General features: G+C 52.6%; 10 protein-coding genes across 10 annotated transcripts; 5 read left to right on the top strand and 5 right to left on the bottom strand.

Annotated features, from left to right (window-relative positions):
• Window positions 1-86: 86 nt before the first annotated feature.
• On the bottom strand, window positions 87-1,101 carry J7T55_014853 (uncharacterized protein; the record flags this gene model as incomplete). Its single annotated transcript, XM_053131836.1, has 5 exons — window positions 87-287; window positions 362-415; window positions 486-584; window positions 651-685; window positions 780-1,101. The coding sequence occupies 5 exons, from the start codon at window positions 1,099-1,101 to the stop codon at window positions 87-89; spliced, it is 711 nt and encodes a 236-aa protein (XP_052990213.1).
• A 2,275-nt stretch (window positions 1,102-3,376) lies between these two features.
• Window positions 3,377-5,819, top strand: J7T55_014852 (uncharacterized protein; the record flags this gene model as incomplete). The annotated part of the gene is made up of 2 exons (XM_053131835.1): window positions 3,377-3,754; window positions 3,864-5,819. 2 exons carry the CDS (start codon window positions 3,377-3,379, stop codon window positions 5,817-5,819), a joined length of 2,334 nt encoding a protein of 777 aa, XP_052990212.1.
• Window positions 5,820-6,858: 1,039 nt separating this feature from the next.
• J7T55_014851 (uncharacterized protein) lies at window positions 6,859-7,203 on the bottom strand (the record flags this gene model as incomplete). The annotated part of the gene is made up of 1 exon (XM_053131834.1): window positions 6,859-7,203. One exon carries the CDS (start codon window positions 7,201-7,203, stop codon window positions 6,859-6,861), a length of 345 nt encoding a protein of 114 aa, XP_052990211.1.
• Window positions 7,204-7,269: 66 nt separating this feature from the next.
• Window positions 7,270-8,199, bottom strand: J7T55_014850 (uncharacterized protein; the record flags this gene model as incomplete). The annotated part of the gene is made up of 1 exon (XM_053131833.1): window positions 7,270-8,199. One exon carries the CDS (start codon window positions 8,197-8,199, stop codon window positions 7,270-7,272), a length of 930 nt encoding a protein of 309 aa, XP_052990210.1.
• Window positions 8,200-8,770: 571 nt separating this feature from the next.
• J7T55_014849 (uncharacterized protein) lies at window positions 8,771-10,837 on the bottom strand (the record flags this gene model as incomplete). Its single annotated transcript, XM_053131831.1, has 2 exons — window positions 8,771-10,579; window positions 10,781-10,837. The coding sequence occupies 2 exons, from the start codon at window positions 10,835-10,837 to the stop codon at window positions 8,771-8,773; spliced, it is 1,866 nt and encodes a 621-aa protein (XP_052990209.1).
• Window positions 10,838-12,480: 1,643 nt separating this feature from the next.
• On the bottom strand, window positions 12,481-14,603 carry J7T55_014848 (uncharacterized protein; the record flags this gene model as incomplete). Its single annotated transcript, XM_053131830.1, has 3 exons — window positions 12,481-13,469; window positions 13,532-14,324; window positions 14,385-14,603. The coding sequence occupies 3 exons, from the start codon at window positions 14,601-14,603 to the stop codon at window positions 12,481-12,483; spliced, it is 2,001 nt and encodes a 666-aa protein (XP_052990208.1).
• A 1,454-nt stretch (window positions 14,604-16,057) lies between these two features.
• Window positions 16,058-16,405, top strand: J7T55_014847 (uncharacterized protein; the record flags this gene model as incomplete). Its single annotated transcript, XM_053131829.1, has 2 exons — window positions 16,058-16,229; window positions 16,302-16,405. 2 exons carry the CDS (start codon window positions 16,058-16,060, stop codon window positions 16,403-16,405), a joined length of 276 nt encoding a protein of 91 aa, XP_052990207.1.
• Window positions 16,406-16,837: 432 nt separating this feature from the next.
• Window positions 16,838-17,101, top strand: J7T55_014846 (uncharacterized protein; the record flags this gene model as incomplete). The annotated part of the gene is made up of 1 exon (XM_053131828.1): window positions 16,838-17,101. The coding sequence occupies one exon, from the start codon at window positions 16,838-16,840 to the stop codon at window positions 17,099-17,101; it is 264 nt and encodes an 87-aa protein (XP_052990206.1).
• Window positions 17,102-18,301: 1,200 nt separating this feature from the next.
• J7T55_014845 (uncharacterized protein) lies at window positions 18,302-19,029 on the top strand (the record flags this gene model as incomplete). The annotated part of the gene is made up of 3 exons (XM_053131827.1): window positions 18,302-18,702; window positions 18,772-18,914; window positions 18,998-19,029. 3 exons carry the CDS (start codon window positions 18,302-18,304, stop codon window positions 19,027-19,029), a joined length of 576 nt encoding a protein of 191 aa, XP_052990205.1.
• A 2,663-nt stretch (window positions 19,030-21,692) lies between these two features.
• J7T55_014844 (uncharacterized protein) lies at window positions 21,693-26,339 on the top strand (the record flags this gene model as incomplete). Its single annotated transcript, XM_053131826.1, has 1 exon — window positions 21,693-26,339. One exon carries the CDS (start codon window positions 21,693-21,695, stop codon window positions 26,337-26,339), a length of 4,647 nt encoding a protein of 1,548 aa, XP_052990204.1.
• Window positions 26,340-26,366: the final 27 nt, after the last annotated feature.

Here is a 26,366-nt window from a genome sequence, read left to right as displayed (position 1 = left end):
CAACCACCGGATTCTCATAGGATTTGCTGCCGAGAATAGAATATGCCATCTCATCAAACAGATCATTGCAAATGACGCTGGGACTCTCAACCTGAGCAGTAACCAACTTTTGATGGCTCGCAGCTGTTGCTGCAACCATTGTACAAGGTGCATGGGTGAGCGGCGTCGGTGCAGACGTTCTTCAGGGTGCAAGTATCACCGTAGTTGGAGTTGATGCCGCAGACCTCTCCTCCACCATAAGCTGTGGTGCCCTCGATGTAGACATTGCGCTTGCATTGGCTGGAGCACTGTTGTAATATAGATAGTCAGCGGGTGGGCCTGGAACGAGGATCTAGGAGTTGGAGTGGGGATGGTTTCTTACGTTTCCGCACGACCTGTAGACTTTCCCGTAGTCGTTCGCGTAGAAGTTGATGATCTGTTTCCATTTCAGATTCGGGTCACGTGCGAGTCTTTTGCCTTGAGACTGCTTGATTCAAAGTACTTACGTTCACGGTGCCACAGCCATTGTGTTGAACAATCTTGTCACTCGCTTTGTATGCTCCACCTCCAACGATCCAGGATTCTTGGCCGGCCTTATCTCCTTTCTGTGGATGTGGTCAGGAAACCATGGTCTTGAAGTATTACAGAAAAGTTATGGAGAGGAGACTCACAATAGTGATGGCATCTTCGCAGACATCCTCAAACCCTGCAGAATGTTAGCATTAAACATATCTCATCGTCTCAGGGGTCCGAATTATGGCGTCTGCTACTCCAGTTTTGGTGCGGAATACGAGACTTACAGATGAAGTTGAGGGTACAAGCACCCAAACAATGGACTCCCTCCATCTGATTTTTCCCAATGATACAGTTCTGTAGCGTGCCGCCGGCCTGCACCAGGAATACAGCGTCGGCATCGCCGCCCTCGCCGTCCTTGCACGCGCCTGAGCCGCGATCGTACTTGGCCCAGCCACAGTCAAAAACCTCACCCGACTTCACTGTGATAGGAGATGAGATCGAATGTGATGCTGTGGGTGTAGGCAGCCCGCCCTCGTAGCCCAGACATGCCAGGGCCACAGGAAGGGCTGAAGCCAGAGCGAGAAGCTGAGTTGGAAAGACGGTCATGGTGAATTCGTTGGAACCAAAGCTGCTGGTAGAATCTCGGTCGCTCTATGGCTATGAATCACTGGCAGGGTTGAAACTGTCAAGCATTGCTTTCTCGATGAAGAACACATGGTATTTATGCTAGCCAAATTTGTGCACTCTCTTCGGCCTGGTCCACGAGCTGACATTAGAAAACAACAGCCGCGTTCACTTCGTATTGCTGACTGAGATGCCATTGGCGGATATTCCTATCTTTCTCAACTTCCACCACTGTCAAGTATTTGTTCCACTCATTTCCTTGGATACACTTCAACTCGACCTTGCCAGGCGGGCGAGATCATAGTGGAGCACCTCCGGCTGTTCGAAAAATATGCTTAATCGTACTAAGCTTATCAAGGACGTCGGAACTCGGTCGAACACATGACTTTCCCATTGTCGACTTTTCTCCGGGCTTGGCTTTTGTGTCCTGGTATGAAATCGCGTGGGCTGGGTCTTATCGCGCTCACCTGCTCACCCGCCAAGACGGCGGATGGTACTCGCTCTGCAGCCAAGCTTTGGGACTCTCGGGACTGGATTTCGCGTAAATCAACGCGCAGCTTTGGACAGAGGCTTCCCACTATGTCATGAAAAGAGAAATGTTGGACCAATCGTCTAAGTTAAGCGGAGACGGCTTGGATAGGAGGTCGTGTTTCCATGGAGATACTGGGCAACACAACCGCAATAATTCAAATTTATTCTGTCAGCATTGAACGAATGCTCCATGGAGGCCGCATCGGGCTCAGAAGACATATCATTAGGCACGCAAGAATCCCAACATATCTAATGAACGGATGACTTTCGAGTTCGAACAATCATCAGCTAAGCACCGGAAACCGTAACATTTAAATGTTCGAGACGTCTATAGCCCGGGTGATTCAGTAAAATTCTGCTACATATGTTTAGATTCTCGTACAGCTGGAATCACCGGCCGAGCTTTTACCACCAACGCTTCGAGCCAAAGACAACAGCGAGGCTGCAGCTTGCAGCGCAAAGGCGGCACAGGATACATCTTGGCAATCCTCGGGACGGATTGATCAGGACAGCTGGATGATATACCAAATAATGATTGCGAAATTGATATAATGCTAATGCATTTTGCCCGCTTGCTCCGGTCAACTAAGAGTTTCCGCCGCCGCGAGTCAGGCCATCCACAAATTCTAACCGGCTGGTGAATGCCCGTCGTATGAAGATGATCCGATGCGAAATCCCTGAGCCAAGCAACCAGCGGCCATGATTCCTTCACGCGTGCGAACCAGAAGCCATCGCCCAGAGTCTTGTTGACCAACATCTGCTTGGATCTGGTCCTCAATAGGAGGATTTGTATTTTCCAGCTCCGCAAGAATGGTGTTTTCATAATTAGCTCATTTGTCAGTACCTTACATTTTGCAATGAGTTCCATTATCTTCTATTACCTTGTGAAGAGATGTCTGGACTTCTCCATGACCTTAAAACCCTGGCCTGTGCCCTCTAGACAATATGACCAGACGTTCATGATGTGTTCTGATGTGCATTCTACAATCAATCATTGCGAATCTCTTAATTTTATATTTATACCTGTATGTTGGCAGAGGTCGGTTTTCACGTTTTACTAGCCTTCAAACCCACGAGATAATTATGAAGCTTTACTACAACCTGCGATTTTATAACAACCGAAATAGGATCTATGATTACCAAGCACCCGAGTCGCCAGAAAGCATACATACAAGTGCATCGTCTCTCTTTAGTGTTCGAATTTTGCGGAGAGGGGAATATCCTGGTAGTGAGCGGGCAATGCAACGCTCGAGAGCGGAATTGGCATTGGGGAAACTGGGAAAGGAGCTAGATCCTTCGTCTGTTTCTGCAGTACACTAAGGCTACCACCAGTCCGCGTCCAAGACGCACAGCGCAGCGCGGGAAGGATCATCTTATCTTAGGGGTGTAAGGGGCGCGTTGTTTAATATAATCTTTACAGGCTAAACTGCACGCGACTCTAGCTCGTCCAATGAGCCTTGGGTTATCCCTTACACTTAGCCGTCTCTTGGGGGCCATAGGTGAAGGTATCTGATGAACTAGATATCTACCACCACGTACCGTCCCGGTGTGCAGACTCCGCTCCTAGACCCCAGATCCTGACGTAGATAAGTTTTGACCGGTCACAAAAGAGGCGTTGATCCCCTCCGAAGATCGAATTTGGGAAAACAATTGTCTCAGCGACTTCCAACCAAAACCACAATGAACTCTGTTACTTTGAACAGGGCAAAAGGTTCAAAATGCAACGATGGATTTTCGCGCGAACATGGCGAGTGTCACGAGCGCTATGGAATCCGGCATGAGCCTCTGTGGTAAGACGAATGCTGTCATTGAATCATGGAATGATACCCCTCCTCTCATGTACGCCCTTCACAACGAGCTCTCGGATCTCGTTATTGTTCTCGACAACGTACAAGCAGTCAGCGAGTCCACGATATCCGGTCATAGCAGGGAGCATGCTGAGCTCTTTGCAGACCTTGAACGCCCTCTGGCCGAAGCATGTCGACTCCTGACGACAGTTGAAGTCCTGGTAGCAGAATTGCTGGAGGCGCGCGATGCTAGAACACGATGTAGAGTCTTGTCCAAGATTGGACATACGACAAGCCTCAAGGACCGCTTGAGGGATGTAAGGACAAAATTGGATAGTTGCCTCCTGCTTCACAAGGCGTAAATTGTACCGTATCCTTCCTAAATTCGGCCGAAACTGATGTAATAGCCACAGCGTAACCTCTCAGACGCAGCTTGATCTGAAGGAAATCCACGGGATCACGAAAGAGAGGAATCAAAAGTCACTCATGGAGCTCGACACTCACAAGATCAAAGTGGAAACAAAGCAAGAAATTTTAAAGGAAAGGCATGATAGGCCATCAAGTCGAGAATTGGCGCTGGGTCTCGCATTACCTTTCGTGGAACGCGGAAATCATAAGCATATGACAGCAACCGATATGGAAGATCAGAAGAATAGCGTTGCCAAAGTCTTGGAGAGGATCGATGGGCATAGGATTGGGTTTGATAACAGCACAGTTGTGCAGCCCGCGGAGTCTTCATCGCCCAGAAAACGCCAAGGCAATGCTGTAACGAAGAATGTGGCTCCTGCTCCAGCAGTCGCAACAAGCCTCCATGCCGGCGCAAAAGCACTTGGGGCCATATCACCCGTCAGTTTCGTCATGCAGAGTCGGAGAAAGGCAACATGCTCATCAGCCTGCCCGTGCGCATGTCATTCGCGGCCAGCTCAGCACATTTGGTTCCGGAGTGGGCTTCTCGGGATGCTTTTCATCGGCTACTCGGGCCAGCCAGCAAAGGGACCGCAGTGTAATTCTATCAACTGCCTTGAACAGGGAAGAACCTCATTGGAAGTCAAGTATGTTTTCCCGGGCTGGTTCGTATACTATGCCATATCAGCAACGTTCAGCAAAACAGTCCAGGGAAGCCCAAGATTCGAATTGGTGTTTAAGAGACGCATCGACTTCTTCCCGGGCACGATCATGCTCGCGGTCAAGACAGACGACCTAGAGGCACTGAAGCTATGTCTTAAGCTTGACCCAGACGCGATCAACTGTGTTGTCCCTGGCTCGGGCTGGGGCCCCTTGCATATTGCGATAGAGTTGGGCTTTATCAAATCTACCCGATTCCTACTTCAACAAGGTTCCGATCTCGATCAGGTCGACGACTACGGGAGGTCTGCCGGCGGTTCTTTCATTTTAAACCTGCTCTCTGGCAGATATAATGCAGAACAGCTCCGACAGTTCAGCGAGCTGATTTCTACGTCGAAGTACCTAGATGACCTCGAGCTTTCCCACCTCAGCAAAGTAGTCGTAGGCATCTGCCAAGGCGACATCCACAAGCTCGTCAGGACCCTCACAAAAGAGGAACTCGACCACAAAGACGCAATCTTTCAGATGACAGCAGTCCACTGGGCCGCTGTTCGCCAAGACGACACCACCCTGCGCGCCCTCCTCGACGCCGGCGCCGCTCCCGACCTGAACAACCTGACAGGCGTCCGACCGCTATCCCTCTGCCTCAAGAAGGGCGAGAACCCGGACGCAATATCTTGCTTCGAGGCACTGGCCAGCTACGGGGCAGACTTGAACCACCGCGACCCCGTGATCGGATGGCAGCCCATCCATTGGACCTGCAGGACGAACTGTGTCCAAGTGGCCAAGCGCCTCGTCGCCGCCGGGACCGACGTCGACTCCAGGGCACTGAAGCCAGGCGTTAATGACACACCTGCAGCGGCGCTGGCGGCGTGGTGGGGCAGTTTTGACGTGCTCAAGTTCTTGGTGGACAATGGCGCCGACATCGAGGCTGACAACGGCGTTGGCCATACGTCCCTTGTTGCTGCGCTGCTGCAGAACCAACATTCTTGTTTGAGGTTCTTGCTTGAGAGAGGAGCCAATTATCTCCTACCCGAACTGCCAGGGGAGAATATTCTTCATCTAGTCGCACAGCTTGGGGATGCTGAGACGATGTCCATTTTCAGTGCGGTTGGCATGAGGGGTGTTGACGTTGACGAGAGGAATAAATCTGGGCTCACTCCAAGGGAAATATTTATGAGAAAACCCGCGACGGACAAGATACAGGAAAATGCGTTTGAGGAGCTTTTACGATCAGTGGAAACACTGCGTGGTAGTGAAGATGATTTGCTTGAAGAGGATGAGGATTTGTTCTTCGATGCGGAGGAAAGTAAGTGATATTTAACATGACAAACGGGTAGCAATCGTAAACGTTAAGCAAATGGAAGAAACTCGTATGCTGAATCTACACTCCATCCTTGGGTTGCCCTTGATGGGACGTTTTAAATTACCACCCAGCCAGGACTAAAGGTCACGAAAAACTCAACCAGACCTGACAGCATCTGGCTGGAACAGTTACCTCGCCCTTGAGTTCGAATCACCTTCATGGCTTTTGCAAAAAAATAAGTGCGTAGCCGACTTGTTCATTAGGAACACTTTTACTCTACAAGGCATCTATAATGGTATCGAAGAATCTTACACAATCTGCCCAAAAGTCCAAAGAAACAGAGATGAGAAAAGAGGAGGGACGCGCGGTGAGGGTGAAAAAAGAAAGAAAGTACACGATGATTTCGGGATCAGATCCCTCCCCATCAACACGGTTCAAGACAGACCTCGGCCCTTGGGTATCAGACCTCAGCATCCGCTTACCATCTGGTTCAACGCCAGAGATTCCAAGGGCGGTAGGACTCTCTGTGATGCGCTGCCAGGCAGGTTTAGCACCGCGTCGCGTGAAATCACTCCAAGGTACCAGGTCGAGTGAATCACGTACAGCGTGCGCCGTCTTGGCCAGCCAACCTATTTTCGCACTGCGAATAACGCTGGAAGAGTTGTTGCCCGCCATACCAACTCGGCCAAGAGGGCGTGCTGCTGTCTGGTGTGTGATGCGTTCCCCCTATGTACCTTTGCCCAACCAATCGAGGTTTTGAAATTTTGCACTTTTGCACTGAAGACAGCATACCTCGCCAACGTTTTCTGTCCATTGATCCTTTCTACGATTGGGCTTCTTTTTCTACTCGTGTTTCACGACGAACAAAACGTGGTGCCTCACCGCCAACAATAATGTAATTTGCTGGAGCTCAATACCTCCACGAAGGTTCTCGTATGGGATGTAATACATTTGACAGGATCTGAACCAACTTTACAACATTAAAAAGTCCTCCACAACAGAATTTCGCCCCCACATGTCCGACTGCTACCTGCGATCGTCGAATTCACCTCAAAAGTGGACAATATCTTGACCCTCAACGTTGCCGTCGTCTTTCGTTAAACTCTTCGTGAACCTGGCGGTAGCCGCTCGTGACTCCTTGGAAGCCGTCAATAGAGGCCGCAGCTCCCTCCAGAAGGAATGGCAGCGACATCCGGACTGATGGTATCCCGCCGCCGCGGCACCAAACTCCCTGATCATGTCATCTGGCAGCGACCTAGCAGCCTCGTTCAGCGCATCACGGACTGCGAATTTCCAAATCAAGTCCCTCAGCTCACTAGGCAGCCTGTTCAGCTTGACAAATCGGCGTATTGAATCCTCGCCTGAACCTTGACTGGCAAGTGTAGCCCCAGACATGGCGTGCTGCTTCCCGGCAATCCATTCGCCCCAGTCTTCGAAAACCACGACCGCTAGCTCTGACTCCTAATCGTGCTCAATGAATATGCCGTCATCTTTCGTTTGGATGTCCTGGAACGCCTGCTGAATTTCGTCGAAGGGGTCGAAACGTCCTAGAGGCCGACCACCCCAGCGCAGGTATTTCGCCTTGGCCTCGTGGACTTGAAGATCTTCACAAAGACGCCGCCTCGTCCTTTCCCATCGCGAGAGCTTGTCTTCTAAGCACCTGATCTCATTGGCAGCGGCAACATTTTCCTTTTGTCGCCCAAGCCGAGCCGCCTTGTGCTTTGCACTCTCGAGGTCGCGTTTGAAGAGAGCAACAGAAGCCTCCTCCTCTTTGGCCAAGTAATCCTCTTCCTTGATGGTGGGCTTCATGTTTGATGGGAGCTCTCCTTCGACTCTGTCGAGCAGACGCTGCACGCGGCCACAATCTTGGGGTGCGCACCACAGCTTTCCTCTCTCCCAAAGCATTCTCAACTTCTCCTGGACGAATTCACCACCATGAGCTCCATCGGGATCAGGGGGTGTGTTTGTAGCATTAAATGCGTAAAGGTCGATGATCTGCTTGATGGTCTCCACCGGCACAGCCTGCCATCCTCTGAGTTTACCACGTTTTATCAACCTGGCTTGGACATCCTTGTAGGCATCTTTAGGGAGCGCCTCGCCAAAGCGATTGTCCACAGTGCGCGCTACAACCTCCGCGTGCTCAAAGATTTCAGACGCCCGGCCAAGGCATACGTCGGAGTTTCTGTTCGAGGCGGCTCCTCTGTCGGCAGCGATCATGGCTCGTAGGGCAAAGGGGATTTCGGGGTGCGCTTCGCATAGTTCGGCGACGTTTTCGGAGTCAAATTTCCAGCCAGCGTTGCCGTCAACCGTGAGGAAGCCATAAACTCGTTGTTTGTCTGCGGCGCTCAGCGACCTCCAGAGAGCCCTGGCACGTTCTGCGTACGTTGGCATTGTTGTCTTGAAGGGGTTGTCAACCGACGAGGGGATTGGGAGGATTGCTTGTCGACGAAGCTGCTTGACGAGCGAAGTGAAGAGTCGCAAACAAGCGGATGAAAGGTCGCAAACAAGCGGAAGAAAAGTCACAACAAACGGATGAAAGATGCAGTCTCGGCGTACATTCATGAAGTCGCCAAAAAGTCAAAAAGCGACACTGACCACAAATGATGAATTCACGTGCCTTTCTGTGAGCTTGTAGAGTGCTCCATGAGAGGCCATACAAATCAGAATTTCGATCAATATCGTTCTTGTTTGGCTGCGTGGGTGACCACCGTCCCACCAAGAAGGATCAAATTATTATCATCGTCAGAAGAGCCATATGTTAAGGAGAAAAATGAATTTCTGACCGTAAATCTACCCAAAAATCATGTAATCATCATGTGCCTTGTAGCCGCAAAGAAAGTCTAGCTCAGCACTTGAGCTCCTCTCCTCTCAGTGATTCACTCCAGTAGCCAATGCATATGCAGTAAGGAAAAGACAAGACCCTAAGGAAAGTCATCAATGTTCGTTAAAAAGAAAAGCTTCATCAAGCCACAACAGAAACAGCCACGCTTTCCCTTCCATCCTCGCGAGCCTTCTTCTTGAACAGCGTCTTGAGCAGACTAGGCTTCCTGCTCCCAAGCGAAGGCTGGAATACCGACTCGAGCGAGTCCTCCTCCCGCTGCCTGCTACCGTCCTCGATGGCCTTGGTTTGGCTCGTCCGCACAGTAGTGGCCTTGGACCGGGACGTCTTCCTGCTGCGCTCGCTGCCCGCCTCGCTGGCGGCATCTGTACCAACCTTACTGGCCCGGCTGCTCTTGCGCTCCGGCACCTCGATGTCGTCGCCGCCATCCTCGGTCCTCCGGCTGCGGTGGCTGCGGTGCGACTTGGACGAGCGGTGCGACTTGACGGTGCGGATGGAGCGCCCGTCGTCGCGCACCGAGCGCGCCGCGTCCGGCGTGATGAGCTCCAGGTCGGCGCTCTCGGCGATGCTCCGGGCCAGGTCCTCGTCGTCGACGTCCGACGGCACGATGCCGCGGCGCCACGTCTCGATCGTGCTCAGCTCCTCCTCCAGCACGAGCGCGTCGTCCTCGCTGCCGGGGCCCGGCGCCCCGTACCTCGACCCCGCCTCGAAGCCGGACTGCCCGCTCCGTGGCATTGGCTGGTCTTGCATCTCGAACGCCTGCGCGCTGGCTTCCTTCTCGGCGGCGACGGCCTTGGCCTCCTTGATGCGCTTGACGATCTTCCAACCGCCGAAGCACACCACCGTGACGCCTACGGCGACGCTCACGCCTACCAGGAACTGGGGGCTGGCCAGCAGGGCAAAGATGGCGGGGGACCCACCCTTGACAACGCTCAGGAACCCGGGGCCCAGGGTCTTGAGCAGGGTGCTGAGCTCGGCAAGCAGCAGTGCGACAGCAGCTGCGGCCTCGGGCTTGCGCTGGAGGTGGTCGATGATGCTGGTGGCCGAGTGCTGGACGGCCTCAGCCTCGTCGAGGAGGGTGTCGATGCGGTTCATGAGGGTGCGGGCCTCCTGCTGCCTCTTTAACTCGGCGTCGATGCGTGCGCGCTCCTCCTCGGCCTGCGTGACGGGGCCCAGGTCGGTGCGGGAGGCCAGGTCCGGCGGGATGTTGCCGTAGGCAAGGTTCATGTCGATCTCCTTCTTCTTCTTCTTCTTCTCGCCAGGTGGTGGCTGGCTGGGCCTGATCGTCGACAGGTCCGACTCGGACGCGACGTGGTGCATCATGGCGGAGCTCTGGCGCGGCACGAGGGCTGGCTCCATGGTCATCATCGTGGATGGCGGCGCGGTCGGGGCGCGCGCCAGGTTCGGCCTGCTCATCATCATGCTGTCGCGCGGGGCCGTCTCGGCGTAGGGAGAGCGGTAGACAGCGGTGATCTGGCTGGGCGCGCTGGACGACACCTCGCTGTGGGTGCGCAGATTGCTCGCCGTCAGGGGCGGGCGCGTGCTCTTAGCATCATCACCGTCGTGCGTAGTCCTCCTGGACCTGTGAGATTTGTGAGACCTGTGGCTGCCGTGGCTCCTCTTTGAGCTGGCGACGGACCTCGCCTCAGTCCTCGCATCGTCAATGGACCGCCTGCGGTCGCCTTCATCTATGCAGCGTGGCTCATGGGTGTAGTAGCTGCCCTCCTCGTATGAGAGGAAGTGCCTGCGTTCTGGCACTTCGTAAACCTGGTCCTCATAGGTATACTGGGACGGGGCCGGGCCGGCATAAGTCTGGGCCTTCTTGATACCAGGTCGCAGCTCGGCGGCAGCGGCGCGTTCGGCCTTGAGAGAGGCCTTCTTGTCCTGATAGGCTGCCTTGGCCTCCTTGAAGATGTTGACAATGTGCTTTCCCTGTCAAGTGGGGGGACATCCCGTTGTCAGTAGTCGATCCCCGGGTGTGAGTGGGTGTGCAGCACGAGTAGAGGAGGGTCTTTCTTGGGAACCGGATTGTGGGTTTGACGGCGGGGTTGAACAACAGCACGGGAGGTCACCGTTTGACTCGGGGCTGGAAGAGCGACCATGTATGACTGGGACAACAGCTGGGATACTCACATTGCCAATGATCTTGCCCGACTTGTTGATGATAGTGACCGTCTCTGTGAGCTGCATCTTGACAACCAGTATATCCCTCACACCGTCCTAGAAAAAAGGCCGACTATCCAGAGCCAATTACCGATCTAAAATGAGTTGACGAGAAAAAGAAGGAAAAAGTGCGTATAAATCCAGGCCCTCGGAAACAACAGGAAGGGCTGTAAAGGTCGGTGTCCAGCCTCCTGAAGTCACTCTGTCGACAGACGTCAAACGGCGAAGAGGCGGTCTGCGAGCCCCCCTTTTCTGCGCTATGTAAGTACTGTGTGTGCGTATACTGCAGTAGTGGCGAGTCCCACCCACGCAGTAGACCACTGGATATCGATTCTCCCGGAGTGCAGAGATCTGAAACAGAATCCACAATCTTTTAGTTTCGACGAGACGAGGAGGAAGAATTGAGTGAGGGTGGTGCTGTGTAGTTGATCGAAGGTGAGAGAGGGAGATCAAGAGATAGAAACAAGCAAACAGAGACACATCAGCCGTTTTCTTTCTTCCTTTTTTCTCCCTGTCTGTCCCGCTCCCCCTCGCATGTGTCAGTGGTCAAGATTCAGCCAATGCATGAAGGCGACAGTGTTCTAGTTCCCGGGATCGCCTCCCGGACAGCCCCAAGACCAGCCCAACCTTGTGCCGCCTTTCGACCTGATTTAACTGATTTAAGGCTTGTGACAACCGCCCAAGAGGCCGCCCTGGCGCCAATCGAGCAACGCCGTCGGGAAACTCCATGGATGCAGCCGCTCCAGCCGCCCGGCGGCCATTGGCCCAGTCTGCCCAGGGCGGGGCGGGGCCTTGCAGCTCCCAGATACCAACTCGGATTCTTCCCCTGGGAATTCCAGCTCATCCTGCATGCAGCAGCTCCCCACGCCTTATGCAGCTATCCCGTGACCTGGTTCCAGGAGGTCGGAACTGTCGGCAACGTATCTGTGTACTGCAGCCTGTCTACACTGCACAGTGGGATGGTGGATTCCAGTGAGCTCAATAACGGCTTGGCTGCGTTTCTAAATTCCACCTGGAGTTCCAAGTTTGGGGTGACGGCAGAAGGCTATAGCATGCCACCATATACCAACCGAGTTCATGCGATATAGTCACAACAGCTGATAGTAACCTCTGTCATTGGCCAAGGGCAAGTCAGAGCTTCGGTTTGAGAGGCAACCACCACCACTAGTCGCAGTGGCAAACATATCTCAATGAACCAGTGGACAAAGCATGCTTTGACTGACAGGCCTGGGCAGCTGTTGAGCATTGCTTAAGAGCTCACTCCCTGCTAGGAGCTGCTGGAACACAAGGATAGGGCTGTCAGCTGCAGAACACGCATGGAGACCCCTTCAGTGCATCAGAAAGTGGGAGGAAGATCAACAACGAGGTTCGTCGAACGAGGGCTCAACCTCACCACCAATTACAAATACCACGAGTGAATGGATACGCACACTTTCCGGATGAGCTACTCAAAATGTCGTGGTTATATAACTCATTAAATCGTGACTAGATAGCGCTCAGGAGCCCAAGCTGGTATTTAACTGCTCCGTATGTAAAAACAATAGTCTGTAGATACAGACAGATGCACGCTCAAGATCGTAGGTCATATATCATATGCCCAGCAAATGCACTTCTCCACCATGTACGCCCCTAGTATATGCCCCAAAATTCATGCATGCATGAACACCCTCCTAAGCGATGTAAACCGGCAGCCGACTCCCGTACAGCTCACTCTTGCTGATCTGCACGTCCTTCTTGTGGAAGTCGTGCAGCAGCAGCCAGCACAGCATCCGGAATACAAGCGTGCACCACACGTTGCCCGTCAGCTGCTCATGCAGCGTCGTCGACATCCTCTTGAGCCGCGCCATGCCGTCGGGCGGGTGCGTCGGCGTCACTAGCAGCTGCGGCGTCGACGAGCGCCTCGGCTGCATCTGCACCGTCGCCTGGTCCGCCTTCTCATTCAGGTTCGGGCTGCTGAGCTCCGACCCCACGCTGTCGCGCACAATGGTCGCATCGTCGTTGCCGTTGGTGTCCGCCACGCCGTCCCGCAGGTCCACCCTCGACTGCGACGGCGAGTGCACGTACTTGGTGCTGTTCTTCTTGCGTAGCACTTCGTGGCAGTTGCGCGTCACGGCCTGCGCGACGGTTGTGAAGTAGATGTCCATGAACTTCTGCTGTTTCTCCTCAGGCCCAGCCGAGTTGAGCTCGTCAAACGTCTGGCTCTCCCTCGAGGACAACGTAGACTCATCACCGCTGTCTGCGCCACCAGTAGCACTGGACGACGCGCGGGTATTGAGCAGGCGCATGACTTCCTGAACATGCTCGCGGATGACTAAGGACACGAGGTCTGAGCCTTCGTCCTTTAGATACTTGTCACACTTGCCGATCGCCTCGTGCAGCGCCTTCAGGAGAACCATCGGGAACACGCTGTCGTCGCGCCACGCCTTCTTTGTCTCAAGGTGCTTGGCCACGTCGTAGACCCATTTCTGCAACTGAAGCAGGTGGTCGGTCTCTGGTGCGATATCGTCGTCGTTGACGGCGCGGTTGAACTCAAGGATGAGCTTGGGGAGGGAGAAGTTCTTTTTATTCCAACTGTACGTTGTTGGGTTGGGCAGGTAGCGATAGTACGTGTCGGGCATGTACATTGACTTCGCAAGCATGCCAAGGATCTCGAAGGGAACTGGACGCAGGAATTAGCAAAGAGGTGGATGCCAAGTGCTGCTTGCAATAAGCGCTGCTTACCAGGAAATAGATGCGCATGCTTCTTTTGTGGATCACGGAAGTAATTTGTCGTCTTGGAGTTGCAGCCGAAGTGGGTGAGCGATTCGACCAGTTCCGTCGTGCTGCCGAACTGCAGCACCCAGGTGTTCTTGGGGTCCTCGTGGTCGTACGGCATCTTGCCGTCCTTGCCTGCCTCTGGTCTGTAGATAGTGGACACATTTCCAAAAGCCAGCAATTTTATCTCATCGGTTGGGATGATGCGGTTCTGCTCGAACTTGTTGCCTCCGTACATCTGGAAGTTAAACCCGATCCCCAAGTCGTCGACCTCATGGCCAGTGAGCAGATAACCATTTCCTTCAGCCAGGTACTTGTGGTTGGAACGGTCAAACTCTCTCCAGTGCAGGCCCAGCATTGCTGCTATCTCGACGATATGGCAAATGGTTGTGGTCGCATAGGGCTTCTTGAGTGCATCGGGCATGGTGTCCCAACTCTTCAACTTTGGCTGTAGGGCGACTACGGCAGTGTGCGTTTCCCAGCCAGCGACCGATTCTGGGAGCACAGCCTTGGGCCCGGAGCGTGCCACGTCCTGCTTCAGCATGTCAACCTCCCACTCGTGGCTCTTGTATTCCATCTGCTGCAACGCCTGCAGCAGGACTGCCCAGGTGGCGCGCTCATTGTCCGCGGTGTGTACATGCGTGTGGAGCTTGGACGACCTGTGCTGCTTCCCCGCCTCTTGCTGCTCCGCCTTGTGCCTGTCCTGCTCTGTCCTGGCAAGTGGCAAGGACAAGGTGTCTACCTCGCTTTGCTCTGTGCCCTGAAGAAACCTGACCTCTTCCTTGGGGACGGGTCCCCTTTTATTTCCCGGTGGACATACGAAGAGAACAGGGGCCTCGAAGCGCACTTCGAATCGAAGTTCTGACCATCGGAAGATCCGCCTCCTTGTGCCGGCCCAGGGTCCCATCACCCGCTCACCACAACTTGAGTACCCTATCGCTGAGGCATAGTATTGTTGGAGGAGTTGCAAGATTGCACCGATCAAAGCAATGACCGAGATGACCAGAGCCACGATCGACACAATGTCATTGCTATCCATGTTGACGGGGTGTTGCGGAGAAGAGACGGAAAGAGTGTGTACCACGGAAATTGGCTGCCGTTGAAAGGGAGGATCAGGCTGGCGGCAGTATAGAGGAAAGGAAGATTGACGGAGAACTTGGTCGTAGGATCAGTGCCTCGTCAAGGCGAGAATGGCGGTCATGATGGATCTTTTCTATCTGTCGGAAACCAAAGCCAGGTCAGCATATCTGGAAGAGGACCAACAAGAGACAGGGAGTTGCGACACAAAAAGGTCTCAGACGAAGAAAATTGCTTGGGCCCGTACAGTATGACGAGAACGGCGCATTCGATTGGACTGGAAGAGCCTCAGAATGGCGTTGGTGGACAAGGCTGAGGTCGAGCTGACGGTCAGATGGAGCCTCTTTGTACAGGTGGGACAGCCACATCTGGGTCGAGACGCCGCTTGATGGACACAAAGGGTCCGTCCCAAGGGGCTCGCTCCCAAGCGAGTTGCTGTGCCGCATGGAAGGATGCAGAATGGTTCGAATGGAAAAGAGCGGTCACAGGATGTCGATGCCTGCACCAACCGAGCACCGGTAACGCGAAGGACCCGTCGCCGTCCAACCGTCACGGTTGAAACTCATGACAGCACGGATGGGTGTGTGGGCGTGCATCGGGGCTGAATCCTCCCGCACCTCCTGCTCCTGTCCTGTCTGGCTGTCTGTCCCAACAGCGCGGCACAGTCGTCGCATTGCAACCTTTCAAACAATTGAAGCTTTCATATCCAAGGCGGGTGGTTAACGCTAGGTCCCCACCGGCAGCCCAGATTAAGTTTGGCGGAGGATTTTGGTGATCCATCAAGTGCCCACCAAGCTGAACCCTGCAGTGGGGTAAGGCCCGCAGGCACTGGAAGGATCACCCCAGAATGTTGCCGCCTTGTGCCCATGTCTCACCTCTCAACTCGACAACACACGACTTACACCACTTGCTGTACCTCAATTTGCCTGGCCATGCTCCCTCATATTGTGCACTCAACCCGACAATGCAATATCATCTTTGAGCAAGAGGAATCAACTACACTGCTATTCATCCGTGTTCCATGTAAAAGTCTCTCAAAGGGAAAACATGATGTGTACCAAGATGGCACACTGGATGCCGCACTAGAAATCTGCTGCTTGACTTGGACAGCATTGCTGCATGTCTCACCCCTATTACATCATATTGTACGTCCGTACGACTACCATCATTGTGAGGAGCTTATCTCCGAAATGGTCCCCCCCCCCCCCCCGCCTATTTGGTGCCTCAGCAAGCTTCGTTGAACGCTCAAAATCATCAGATCATGAAGTACACATCGCCACAGATGGCGCTCAGTAGACTCTAACTACCACTTTAACATCCCTCCCATTTCTGCACTTCCTCTCTGTATCCCGTGAAATCAGAACCGTGACACCACTGAGCTGAACCGGGATGGCACGAAGGAAGAACCCACGCAAGATGGTACGAAAACGACATCGCCCAAGTCGCAAGCGCAAGGAACTCAAGCCCTTCCGCTTTGACTCGCTGCCAGGAGAGATCCGCCTCGAGGTCTACAATCACTGCTTCGTCTTCCCCATCTTGAATACGAACGTGCACGACGGAGATATGAACAAGGAGGACAAAATATTATGTTGACCATAGATTTCAGTCTATTATCCTGCCATGGCCAAGATCTTCGACCCCATGACTTGACTTACCGAAGTCCGCAGCAGGAGAGAGCCATCGAAGTGTTGTGAAAAATCCGGCGCGGATCAAGGCGACCTCGAGCCCGGAAAACATGAGAAATCATACCACTCGGGCGTATAGAACTCTTTACCTGATCCTACCCTACTTGAAATGCAGCCTGATGATACAGCCGACACCACCCAAAGTCCAAGCATGGGCATAGGCAAGGCGGGCTCTGAAAAAGATATCTGGACTTCTTGGGTCACGAAAGGAGAGTGAAAAAAGAAGAGAAAAAACAGAGGCTTGATATATCCTGTTGTCATCACACACTTAAGCACTCTCTTTCTTAAAATTGAGTGAGGAATAGACGCAATCAGAGACGACTCAACGTGAAGCGATTGCAGAACTTAAAGCTTGAATAAATACAGCCTTCCACAATCTTCTGCGGAATCTGTACGCCAGAGCTCATAGCCTAAAGAACGGAAATCACTACAAACCAAGCGACAATATAGAACCAGCCAAAACGATTTACAGTACAATCCCTAGCGCAGTCAACATCCACTCAAACTCATCATGCATGAGATATTGTTGGCTCCTGAGGCATCTATGCCGCCTATGGCGCCTATGCCTCTGCCCTGCCCCATCCCCAAGATGATGCCGGCGGTCATCACTACCGTCATCGGAGTCGTCCGAGTCGTCCGGGTCACCTGGGTCGTCATCGCTCCCCCCTCCCGAATGGCGGTCTCCATTGGCGTTGCTATGGTTTTCATCATCATCGTCCTCCTCTCCGTCTCCTGGGGCGGCTGGATCGACGGGTACGAAACCTCGGCACGGTAACAATGACGGCGGTGGCGAACTCGACGTGGTACCCTAACACGACCATGGCCGCCACAATGTTGGGCGTGAATTAGTCGGTTTTATTAGAGCAGTTGCAAAAGTTTTGCGTAAAATAAACGAACATCCATGCATCATGGTAACAGGCACATGTTTCGTATGCAACAGGGAAGATTATTAAGTCACATATTGATATTGGACTCGCCGCCTGTGGACAATAGAGCGTTTGAATCACTGTATACTGTTATACTTTGATCAAGCCATTGAGCAGAGTCCAGCCAAGCCTTGAACGAGTATAGTCTGTCCTCTTCGGCAGCACGGCTAAGCAGACTGACTTAGGAGCTGGTCTTTTGGTTGTGGAAGATTACAATACATTTGTTTACTACAAACAGAACTGTCGTTTGCATTCTTTGCAATGAATCATTATAGAAAATTTCATTTCAAGCATAATATGATATATGGGTGTCTAGAACCTAAACTTGATGAAAGGCGGTATATGTAGAATGAACAAGACCCAACCCTTAATGATGGCAAAGGGTCAACTATCGGGGTCCTAAGCTCGATGTATCGTACGAAAAGTAATTGCCTTTTGAAATTGGCGTAGGCATCTCTTTCGATTGTATGTCATAATTTGTGTCAACTTGTTGGAACCTTTTAAAAAACTGGAAAGTGTAGAGAACACAAGGGGCACACTTCATGGGAGCTTGTCTTATAGTAATCCGTCGAGCTGGTCAGTATAGACGGTAGCTTGACGAATCGTAGGTCCAACGTAACACCAGGCTTCGAATTCACTCAGTCCTGCTTGTTGCCACAAAGAAGCGACTGAGGACTTGAGATGGAGAGCCGGCCATTGGCAGTTGTTCTGTGGCTAGAATCTATTCAAGCCACGTTATGAATCGTTGACTACAGTGAATTGATTGTTCCATATGAGACTCATGGATTATTTGGTCCAAGTCCGGCCATTCAGATGCTGGAACCGCTTCAATATTCAGACTTGAGGATATTCACCCCAGCAAGATGCTTTGAATACGGAAGAAGCAGTGAATATTGACGAGTTCGAGAAGTATATCAACTTTTCGCAAATGGGTTTCTCTCAGATATCATGGCAATCCCTCGATTGTCGCTGTCAGCCTTGTCGTGGCCTCCTTTCCACGCCTTTTCGACGTCTTCTTTCGTTGATCTAACTTGCAAGACATATTCAAGATGTCTCGACCCAACACCCCAGCTTCCTTCTCCTCCGTCTCATCCTTCCAGTCTTTCCTCTCTGACGACTCCTACCTGGAGAAGTTGAAGCCTGTAGATGTGGGCTTCGCTGAGATGTTGACGGAGATCAGGGCTATTGATACGAATCGAAGCATCCTTGCAGAACGCAAACTCCAATCTCATACCCAGAAGCGCAGAGATCAGGCTGATCTTTCTCCAAGAGAGGACTGGACATCGAGGCAGACCAGCGAATACGAGGCGTACAAGGACATGGTGAAGTCGCTTGCTGCTGCGAACAAGAAGGCGGTTGCATCGAGCAATATTGCCAAGGCTCAAGATGACGAGGCCAGCTGTAGGAAGGCATTGGCCGACCAGCAAGCTAGGTCCACTGCTGCCATTCGGTACCTTCAAACTCTTTCCAAGAAACGAGTATAGATGGTGCTGGTACTAACTTCATGCCTCAAATCTAGAGCAGCAGAGGCTCGACTTGGCTTCATGACCAGATACCCTAATGCTTATAGCACCCCTTCCCACGCAAACCACATCAAAGCGGTGGAGGATAACCTCAACTCTGCCAAGCTGGCACAGAGAGAGGTCAAAGACCTGCTGAAGAGTAAGTACAACGCATTATCACGAATGCTAGGATGACTGCCAGTTTCTCTTCCAATGATGCCTAACACGTGTATTTACCAATAGGGCTTACCGCAGCAACGAAGCAGAGGCGATGAATTCCAGTTCTCATCAGATGTGTGACTCCCGAAGGGATGTCCTCTTAGCTGGAAGTATCCAGGCACTTTGAATACATTGGCTTTCTACAAACAGATAGTCGAGAATGGATGATGGCGGTTATTCAGCGCCTTTTGAGAGCAGCGAGGCCCTATTGAGGTGCTCTGGAAGAGTGATCAGACACTGGCTCAGAGAGAAATACAGGACAGACAAGGATGAGTCTTCTCCAGGCTCTATACATCTATGCAATTTTCCAAGCGAGCTTGATCATGCCTGGGTCCTTCGTAATTTTGCTGCTGTTGTTTCTCACAATACCATTGTTGCAGCTCAGGCTCCAGGGCCGCTGTAATCAGGAAAAGGGTGGAGAACGACGGAAATTTTCACCGAGTCTTGAATACCGGCCGTAACTAGGTACTAACTACTTAGATGTTTAGAGGGAAATAATTGCGGCCGACGTTGCTTATCTATGTCTGCAGTGTCCAAGCCCGGGAAAGACGTCGAATATGTCCCTGCCAGCTCCAAATTGGACCACAGCCGTGGCCATTGGAATGTGGATCGGTCTTAAAAAACGTAGGCTCTTTGTGACGAGGTGAGCTACAGGCTGATTTGGGTTCTTCTTGGACATCGGGAACGGACTCTACGGACTCTGTTCAACTCCGTCTTCAACGCAATCGCAGAATGAGTAGGTCACACCATATCCCGGTATTCTGGACACGACGATACGGATCATACCTGTGTATGCTCAGTCGAACGTGGCGCAGTGCTTACTTCAGGTCAGCCAGTTGCTTATAGCGATAGACCGGGATCTGCATATGGCTCATAATGACTCACCCCCGGCCTGTCGTAAAAGGGTAGCCTCACTCCATGCCACGCGTTCACAAAGAAAGGCTCATGGATTCCACCTTCGCAGCCTCGGATCAGTCGCAATTCAATAGATTATGAAGACTAGGGTGTCAATATCATTCAGATACGAGTAGAAGAGAATTTAACAGCGCTATTCAAAGCGGATTGATCGAGAAAGACTTCTCTCCGGTCTTATGATAGAGTCAAACGGGTAGCATTATGAGATCGAGTTGCTGTAGAAACCCGCATTGTGGGCGAGGAAAGTAAAATGGGGATCGTGAGTCCTGGAATTCCCTGCAGGTATAGATACGGAACTGTGAATCCCGAAACACTCCCTCGAATATCACCGACACTACTCGGGGATTACATTCTCTGGCCAAATTCTTCACATGTGATAAGGCGCGTACCAGAGCCCATGCTGTGTTACAAGTCCCCTTCCCCACAAAACCCTACCAACCCGGTCGACTCATACCGACCAGGAGTTTTTAAGAGTGGGGGTCCGCATTCATCTTGGCGTTGTAGACTTTCACCTCACTCCCTTCGGCCGGAACATATGAGTAAGCGCCGAGGGAGCTTTTTCTTGCTGGATTTGTTCCCGATCCGTGATTCGCTCCCGAGCATGCCGGTAGAGTTGTTGAAATTACATTGTACTAGTATTTATTATTTTCGTAGCTGGGTACAATGTGTACTCGCGTACCGGCGTATCGCTTTGACGCCCAAGACGCAATTTGCGGATGAACAGTCCACCGCTCGGGCAAGGACATCCGGGGTGATACTTGAGTGTAATTATCTCAGTTGATTACGGTGAACTCGAGCACGAACATGACGCGGGCGGGAGCCATAGAATACAGTTGCAATACTATACACCTAGAGGCCTGCTGTCTACGACTTGAGGAAGTAGGCACGCTAATTTGCTGGACAGAAGCCACAACATTCCTGAGTAGCCATGCAATGCCAATATCATTATCAGACAGAGGATAGCCATCGAGCTTACATATTCATGCAACGCGGTATCACCACAAACTTTCGACAGGTCAAGACGCGACAGGAGGGGCAACGTGAGATCTAGGTCTGCCCCTGTCGCAATACACGTATAATGGGGCTACGATTAGTGTGTCGGACTAGTGCTTCGACAGAGAATCTCGGACGGTCTGACGGCTTGGAAGCTTCTAAACTTCTTAGCTCCACAGGATGACGATAAGAATGGCCACCCAAGTGCCGATCAACTGAGTCGATCCAAATTCCAGCCGGGTGGTGCAGCACACCCCCAAAGTCTTGGAAGTCAACGAAAAGGTGGCCAGGCAGATTAATCAGCGCCCAGATGTCAACACCCACACCGCGCAAATTGTTCAGCCATGCGATCTAATCTTATGTCCACCCTACCTCCGATACGACCGGAAGAGCGGCCCAAGCTGCAGTGGTACGTGAGGCTCATGAATCAAATCGTCGAGGCGGTGACCCTTGCCTAGATGAGCTAGGTTGGGTTGGTCCGCACCGACTCAACGCATTTGTAATGTCAAATAGCAAAATGAGGCTCGCCGATGACGTGTGATTCGTCCGTCTCACCCGCCCGGGCACCCAAATCGTGTATTGTCCTCCTATTTGCTGCAGTCATGGGTAACTGATCGTCCTCAATTCTTTTTTCTCTATTTCTTTCCTCCCCGTTCGCTTTTAGAGTCCTGCCTGAGCAAGGAGTGTAAAGACGAGCAACCTACGAGGTGAATCGACCTTGGAGCTGTTGAGGTACACTTCGAGGACCTTTGTATCTGCAAGCCAGTGTCGTGATCGACTGTGCCAGTTCTCGCATCCGACAACATTCACTATGTGGGGCACGACTGTAGACGAGGCGAAGCTGTCAAACGCGGAGAATCGCCAGCTCAACCAGTGGCATAACGAGGTCCAACCCAGCACGACTGGCACACGTACACTTCACGATGCACCCGGTGAATCTGGGTCAAGTTCCGATGAGGTCCGCGAAGGGACATGGGGAGAGCACGATGTGACTGTGCCCGATGAGGGTCGGGCCATGCATGACTTTGAGGTCCTCAGGAGGGAGCTCACCGGCATTTCCAGGTCACGGTCCAGAGCGAGCCAAGCAACACGAGGGACGAAAAGGCCAGCATCTCAACCACGGCAACCTTCAGCTGGAAAAGACGACATAGAATCACAGGCTGGAGACCTCGACGAGAAAGAAGATGACGACTTCGAGCTGGAGGAATTCATGCGGGAAGGCCATTTCGAGAAGCGTAAGGATGGAAAGTCGGCTAAGAAGGTTGGAGTCGTATTCAAGAACCTCACTGTCAAAGGTGTGGGAGCCTCGGCCACTTTTGTCAGGACCTTACCACAAGCTGTTCTCGGCACCTTCGGCCCTGACCTCTATCGACTCATCTCTCGATTCATCCCTGCCCTGCGACTCAAGTCTGGCGAGACTCGCACCCTCATCAATGACTTCACTGGTGTGGTACGGGACGGCGAGATGATGCTAGTACTTGGAAGGCCTGGATCTGGATGCTCAACATTCTTGAAGGCTATCGCCAACAACAGAGAGTCCTATGCGTCTGTCACAGGAGAGGTGTCATACGGTGGCATCCCTGCTTCCAAACAGAAGAAAAACTTCCGCGGAGAGGTTAATTACAACATGGAAGATGATGTCCATTTTGCGAACCTGAATGTATGGCAAACATTCGTATTCGCTTTGTACACAAAAACAAAAAAGAAGGCCAGAGACGAGATACCCATCATTGCAGAGGCACTGATGAAGGTCTTTGGGATAAGTCACACGAAGTATACTCTCGTTGGAGACGAGTACGTGAGAGGCGTATCTGGGGGTGAAAGAAAGCGTGTCTCGATCGCAGAGACATTGGCCTCCAAATCCACAGTGGTATGCTGGGACAACTCCACCCGTGGACTGGATGCATCCACTGCATTGGATTACGCCAAGTCGTTGAGGATTATGACCGATATAAGCGACCGCACGACACTGGTCACCCTATACCAAGCCGGAGAGGGAATTTTTGAATTGATGGACAAGGTGTTGGTCATTGATGCAGGTCGCTGTATTTATCAAGGACCAGCAAACGAGGCCCGGCAATATTTCACCGATCTTGGCTTCAAAGCTCCAGAGCGTCAAACGACCGCCGATTTCTTGACAGCTGTCTCCGACCCGAACGAGCGTCAGTTCCGTGAGGGTTGCGAGGCAAGCACGCCCAAGACGCCAGAAGAGCTCGAGAGGGCCTTTCGGGAGTCACGATTCCAGAAGTTGGTAGAGGAAGACATCCAGTCTTACGAGGCTTACCTTCATGAGACCAATCACGAGGATGCGAGAGAGTTTGAACAGGCCGTTCGCGAGGACAAGTCCAAGACTGTCGCTAGCAAATCCAGCTACACCGTCAGCTTCGTCCAGCAAGTGCTAGCTTGCACGAAGCGAGAATTTTGGCTCCTACTCGGAGACACGACCACGCTCTACACGAAGCTCTTCATCATTATCAGCAACGGTCTCATCGTCGGTTCTCTCTTCTACGGACAGCCACTCACAACGGAAGGGGCATTCTCTCGGGGTGGCTCCTTGTTCTTCTCCATATTGTTCTTGGGCTGGCTGCAACTCAGTGAGCTGATGAAGGCCGTCAGTGGCCGAGCAGTTGTCGCACGCCACAAGGACTACGCTTTCTACCGACCCTCAGCTGTAAGCGTGGCCAGGATTGTTGCAGACTTCCCCGTCGTTTTTGTTCAAGTCTGCATATTCACTATCATTATGTACTTCATGACTGGTTTGGATGTCGTGGCTTCGAAGTACTGGATATATCTTCTCTTCGTATACACGACGACTCTCTGCATTACTTCGCTGTATCGGATGTTCGCCAGTCTGTCTCCGACCATCGACGATGCCGTGCGCTTCTCTGGTATCGCACTCAACCTGCTCATCATCTATACCGGCTACGTTATCCCTCGCACGCAGCTTTTGTCGGACTACATCTGGTTCGGATGGCTATACTGGGTCAACCCAATCGCTTACAGCTTCGAGGCAGTCATGGCGAACGAGTTCTCCGATCGCAATATGGAATGTGCTCCCAACCAGTTGGTACCACAAGGTCCGGGGATCGATCCCGCCTTCCAGGGTTGCAGTCTCAGTGGCGCTGAGGTAAATGCCAACTCGGTCAGCGGCGCATCGTATCTGCAGACGACGTACAACTACACTCGAGCAGATCTCTGGCGCAACTTTGGGGTAGTCATCGCTTTCGCCGTCGCGTACATCATTGTTACCATTTTAGCTACCGAGCTCTTCTCGTTCGCTACTAGTGGTGGTGGTGCCATAGTGTTCAAGAAGACAAAGAAGGCGAAACGTGTCTTGCAGAAGCAGCAATTGGCAACAGCAACAATCGACGCTGAGAAGAATTCCGGTGGAGGAACGACACAGCGTCCGAATGGGAATGGCACCATCACTGCCACCGAGGAGAATGAAGCGCTCGAGTCGATCTCCAAAAGCGAGAGCATCTTCACCTGGCAGGATGTCGAATACACGGTGCCTTATCAAGGCGGCGAGCGCAAGCTGCTGAACAAAGTCAGTGGTTACGCCAAGCCAGGTGTTCTAGTAGCCCTCGTGGGCGCCTCGGGCGCCGGAAAGACTACGTTGTTAAATACCCTTGCCCAGCGTCAGCGCATGGGTGTCGTCTCTGGAGATATGCTTGTCGATGGCAGTGCTCTGGGCCTTGAGTTCCAACGTGGCACAGGCTTCTGCGAGCAGATGGATCTCCACGACGGGACAGCCACGATCCGAGAAGCGCTCGAGTTCTCCGCCATTCTCCGCCAAGACCGAAGCATCTCGCGCCAGGAAAAGCTTGCCTACGTGGATAAGATCATTGACTTGCTGGAGCTCACAGAGATGCAAGATGCTATTGTCAGTAGCCTTGGTGTCGAGCAAAGGAAGCGACTCGCCATCGGTGTTGAGCTGGCCGCCAAGCCACAGCTCTTGCTGTTCCTAGACGAGCCCACCTCTGGCCTTGACAGCCAGAGCGCTTGGAGTATCGTGCGCTTCCTCAAGAAACTGTCGCAGGCTGGTCAAGCTATCTTGTGCACGATTCATCAGCCGTCCTCGCAGCTCATACAGCAATTTGACATGATTCTGGCTCTGAACCCGGGTGGTAATACATTCTACTTCGGCCCGGTTGGAGAGAACGGCAGCGCCGTGACCAGATATTTTGCGGACCGGGGCGTGATTTGCCCGCCGAATAAGAACGTCGCCGAATTCATCCTCGAGACGGCAGCCAAGAAGCCGAAGAGGGAAGATGGCACACGCATTGACTGGAACGAGGAATGGCGCAAGAGCCAAGAAGCGCAGGACGTGCTCTCTGAGATCAACAGCCTCAAACTCACCAGGAGCAAGTCGGCCGGTGCGCACAAGAAGAAAGACGACGAGACGGAGTTCGCCGCACCGGTGTGGGAGCAGACGATAATGCTGACGAGGCGACTGTTCACGCAATACTGGCGCGACCCATCTTACCTGTACGGAAAGCTGTTCGTGGCCGTCATTGTAGGCATCTTCAACGGCTTCACATTCTACCAGCTCGGAAACACGGTGCAGGATATGCAGAATCGAATGTTCTCTGTCTTCCTGATCATCACAATCCCGCCGACTGTTGTCAACACCGTTGTGCCCAAGTTCTTCCAGAACATGGCCCTCTGGCAGGCGCGCGAGCATCCCTCCCGAATCTATGGCTGGTTCGCTTTTACAACCGCCCAGGTTGTAGCCGAGATCCCCATCGCGGTGGTCTGCTCCGTGCTCTACTTCCTACTCTGGTACTTTCCTGCAGGCCTACCGACCGATTCGTCGACTGCGGGGTATGTCTTCCTCATGACGATGCTGTTCTGGCTCTTCATGAGCAGCTGGGGCCAGTGGATCTGCGCCTTCGCGCCCAGCTTCACCGTTATCTCCAACGTGCTGCCCTTCTTCTTCGTTATGGTCTCGCTGTTCAATGGTGTCGTGCGGCCGTACTCTATGCTCCCTGTCTTCTGGCGCTACTGGATGTACTACATCAACCCTTCGACTTGGTGGATTGGCGGCGTGCTGGCTGCGACGCTGCACAACACCCCCGTGCAATGCGCGCCGTCCGAAACGGCCCGTTTCGACGTCCCCTCAGGCCAGACATGTCAGTCTTATGCGGGCTCTTTCGAAGGAGCAACACATGGCCGTCTGCTGAATCCGGACGCCACTGCGGACTGCCAGTATTGTGCGCTGACCAGCGGGGATCAGTACTTGGCCCAACTGAACGTGGCGGCAGGGGACAAATGGAGAGACTTTGGAATCTTTTTGGCCTTTGTGATTAGTAATTGGGCGCTGGTTTACTTCTTCATCTACACCGTGAGGATCCGCGGCTGGAGCTTTGGATTCGGAAGATTGTTTGGCGTGCTTGGAAAAGGTGTCGACGGTTTCAAAGGTTTGTTCCGGCGCAAATCCGTGGATGAGCGGGCATAGACTGACAAAAGACGGGATTCGGTATTT

This window comes from Diaporthe amygdali (assembly GCF_026229845.1).
Source record: "Diaporthe amygdali strain CAA958 chromosome Unknown NODE_28_length_639089_cov_64_968398, whole genome shotgun sequence".
NCBI lineage: Eukaryota > Fungi > Ascomycota > Sordariomycetes > Diaporthales > Diaporthaceae > Diaporthe > Diaporthe amygdali.
The sequence above is the reverse complement of the archived record's forward strand: the minus strand, read 5'-3'. Positions and strand labels throughout refer to the sequence as shown.